The sequence below is a fragment of the Musa acuminata genome, chromosome BXJ1-4 (genome assembly GCF_036884655.1).
Source record: "Musa acuminata AAA Group cultivar baxijiao chromosome BXJ1-4, Cavendish_Baxijiao_AAA, whole genome shotgun sequence".
Lineage (NCBI taxonomy): Eukaryota > Viridiplantae > Streptophyta > Magnoliopsida > Zingiberales > Musaceae > Musa > Musa acuminata.
This window is the reverse complement of record NC_088330.1, coordinates 14,521,567-14,524,898: the sequence shown is the minus strand read 5'-3', so window position 1 is coordinate 14,524,898 and position 3,332 is coordinate 14,521,567. Positions and strand designations below refer to the sequence as shown.

Genomic DNA, 3,332 nt, shown 5'->3' with positions numbered 1-3,332 from the left:
CCACATGTTGGGAATTCCTTCGCATCCAAAGCAATGGTCATCCACCCCAAGTCCATCGGCCTCGTGCCCTCACGTGCGCTCTCAGGTGCGTATCTGATCTCTGCAACGCGTCCTACTCCCGGCTATTCCCATTCCCAGAGGAAGAACCGACTACAAGGGCTAGGCGGTTGGGATTTTTAATCGCCATCCATAATAAACAACCAAACCAAAGTGTCAAGCACGGTCGAGGATATTAAACGTGTCTATATGATGGTCGTTATCTGATAAACGCAATTACTAAGCATGCGTACTTTCTACTACCAATCCCGTGAGGTTAATCTTATGAACTCGTTCGCACCGAAGCTTCTTTAGGATTCGGTATATTACATACGCTACATAGATTGTGAATTCTTGCGCCCGATGCAGCACAAAAACACATCGTCATCAGTACTCGACCGCCCACCCACGCGGTTAAATTGGAAAAAAAAAAAAAAAATCTAAAGCCAGCCCACCACACTCAGTCCACACCACGGCGGTGCACCGCACGTTCCCTCTGCAGTACCCATCGGTGGCGTTGTTACTGACATGGATCCATCGTGACACAACACTTATCCACATACAACAACACCACCACCACCACCACCACCACCACCACCACCATACCGTGGAGCCCCTTTCTATCATGTGCCAATGCAAGTGGTGTTAGCGACACTTCACATCACCATGAAAGCATGCCCTCCACTTGTTATATTCCCTCCACCACCCTTGTTTACTTTTGATAGTGTCCATTCGAAAGTGATAACGACGATTCGAGGAAGGCGAAGAATCAAGGCAAATTGTCAACATAGATCATCGAAGAATTCCAATCCCCAAATACCAAAGAACACAAATATTAAGATCCAAGAAGGCCATCGGAACTGACAAATCAAATAGAGGGAGGTTTACAAAGGGGGAAAAAAATACTGTACTCCACTAGAGAGAGAAGGGGGGCAAAAAATCAATATAGATACCTTCCTTCTAATCTAATTTATTTTCCTTGCTTTTAACCTGGATAGCCAGTAATTGTTTCTAGATCGTCCAGTTCCAGATCTTGATTCGAAGTTTCACCTTGCATTTGGCCGACCCGGTGGTTGTGGCGGTGGCGTTGCCCTTGGCGACCACCGCCTCAATCCCGTCGCACGAAGCGCGGATGCCGAGGCGCTTCGACTTGAACCCTCCGATCTTGACCCCGGCCCTGGTGTCGAGCTCGATCTCCAAGGGGTACCGTTTCCTCTTTCTCAGATCCGACGCCTCCGTCGGGTCCAGGCTCCGCCCTGAGCTCGACACGGTGGTTTTGAGCACCGTGGTATTGTCAGTGCCCTGTGCGAAGCCCGGGATCGTCCCCTCGCCTATCGTGACCCCGCCGGAGGAGGCGGAGATAGCGACGTCGTCGTAGACGAAGACGAGCTTCCTGTTGGGGTTGCGGGCGGTGACAGAGAGATCGAGGCGGGAGGTGAGGAGGTCGGCGGAGGAGAGGTTGAGGGCGGCAAGACGGAGCGAGGAGACGGAGAAGGTGGGGTGCTGGGGGCGGTAAAGGACGTAGAGGACGCCGGCGGCGATGGCAGCGAGGAAGACGAGGGCTATGAGAAAGAGGGTGAGCCAGAGGCAGCAGATGCAGCAGCATCCCCGGCGGCGGCGGCGGCGGGGCGGCGGCGGCTGGGGACGGTAGGGGAGGCGGTACTGCTGGGCCTTGGTTGGCGGGAAGGTGGGTCGCGCCCCGTTGGCTGTGGCGGCGCCGCCGTTGGCGGTGCCATTACCATTGGCGAGTCGGGGAGGGTTGGAGTTGGGTTGCCTCGACGCCTCCATTGCCAACGACGTCTCTCTCTCTCTCTCTCTCTCTCTCTCCGTGTGACACGCCCAATGAGACGCACCGCTGAAGTGGTAGTAGGAGAATAATAAGGGGGTGGCGAACCGCCACGGGTAACGGGAATTGTGGTGGCGAACCGCGTGGGACGTGTCGCCAGTTGGTTTAGTGGTCAATTGGTGACAGAGATGGACGGGATAAATAGATATACTTTTGTGATAGTAGAACAAAAATCCAACAAATGGGAAGGACATGACAATTTTTTCATAATTTTCACGGCGAAGCAACATCCGTGTGGTAGCACCGCCACGGGTAGCACTTCTAAACTCCCAACTCCTTATTTGATGTAATAGATTAAGATTGTCTCATCAAAACGATAAACACAGAAACACAGGATGCTTGTCCGGTCGCGGCATCAGCAGCTACTACCCTCATCTTTAATCGTATTAATTAATACGACCGATCCGATGAACAACCTTTCATTGTCAGCTGCAAGAGCAACATAATTGAGCTATTCAAAATTCCAACAGTACTCAAAATCTCTCGGTAATTGTCGCCCACCTGTTACAGTGGGTGCACCACCGCCACGAATTGAAGGTGAAACATCATGAATACGTCAGCGACGAGAGTTGGGACCCTCTCCCACTTTATGTATGTTCCTCCCTCCAATTCGGACAATCCTTGTCAAGGATGACATCACAATGATGGAATAGGTGGATTAACTATCATGCGATCTAGAGAGGACCCAAACCTAAGCCCAAGCCCCGGTGAACACGTCTTCCGAGTGTGTCCGCACATCGAATACGGCCAAAGCGCCGCTGCTGATGCCTTACTGGGTTTTGTATTAGCAAGTCGTCGGCATTGTCCATGTGAGTTGCAGCTCGGAATTGATATGGGAAGCAAAATGTGTATCGATCGAATTGGCAAGTCTAGCTTGACATTGTCAAATTAGGATACTGACATAGTTAAAGTAACGGGTACCCTCTCGGTTGTTCCTCCTCCCAGCTTGATTACCTGAAACAACATCTCGCCGGGGAAGAGCCAAAGGCTGAAACTAAAACATGCAGCAATAATAAACCGGCGAACCTTCTATGGGCCTAACTGGACTCTGAGACAAAAAGCCGGTATCTTCAGACTTCATCTTGTCCCCTATGAGCCCATTAGACTATCATTCGCATACCAAGGAATTGGTGGAGTTGAGCTCTTTCCTAGATCCAATCCATATACTCAATGAATCGGTTGCAATGATTTATATTACATGAAAGATTTTAGTTTAGAATTACTTATCTGTGAAGAATATCAGGGAATGCATTTTCATACAAGTCATAAATTGACTCTCAAAGCATAATCTCATATCATAAAGGATCGAAAGAGTACTAAGTCAAAAATAATGAATGTTTAAAAACCTAAGATACCCCTAAAATTCTTACACACATAATGATTTGTCCAAAAAAAAATTTAAAATTATTTAGCATTCTAAATAATAGTCAAATGATAGTTATCCAATGAA

General features: G+C 49.0%; 1 protein-coding gene across 1 annotated transcript; it reads right to left on the bottom strand.

Moving 5' to 3' along the window:
- Positions 1–853: 853 nt before the first annotated feature.
- LOC135649735 (NDR1/HIN1-like protein 6) lies at positions 854–1,907 on the bottom strand. The gene has a single exon (XM_065168444.1). It carries the CDS (start codon positions 1,822–1,824, stop codon positions 1,048–1,050), a length of 777 nt encoding a protein of 258 aa, XP_065024516.1. The 5' UTR covers positions 1,825–1,907; the 3' UTR covers positions 854–1,047.
- Between the last annotated feature and the right edge of the window lie 1,425 nt (positions 1,908–3,332).

Coding starts and splice junctions, on each gene's coding strand:
- LOC135649735 (XM_065168444.1), bottom strand. CDS start 1,824: ATGGAGGCGTCGAGGCAACCCAACTCCAACCCTCCCCGACTCGCCAAT.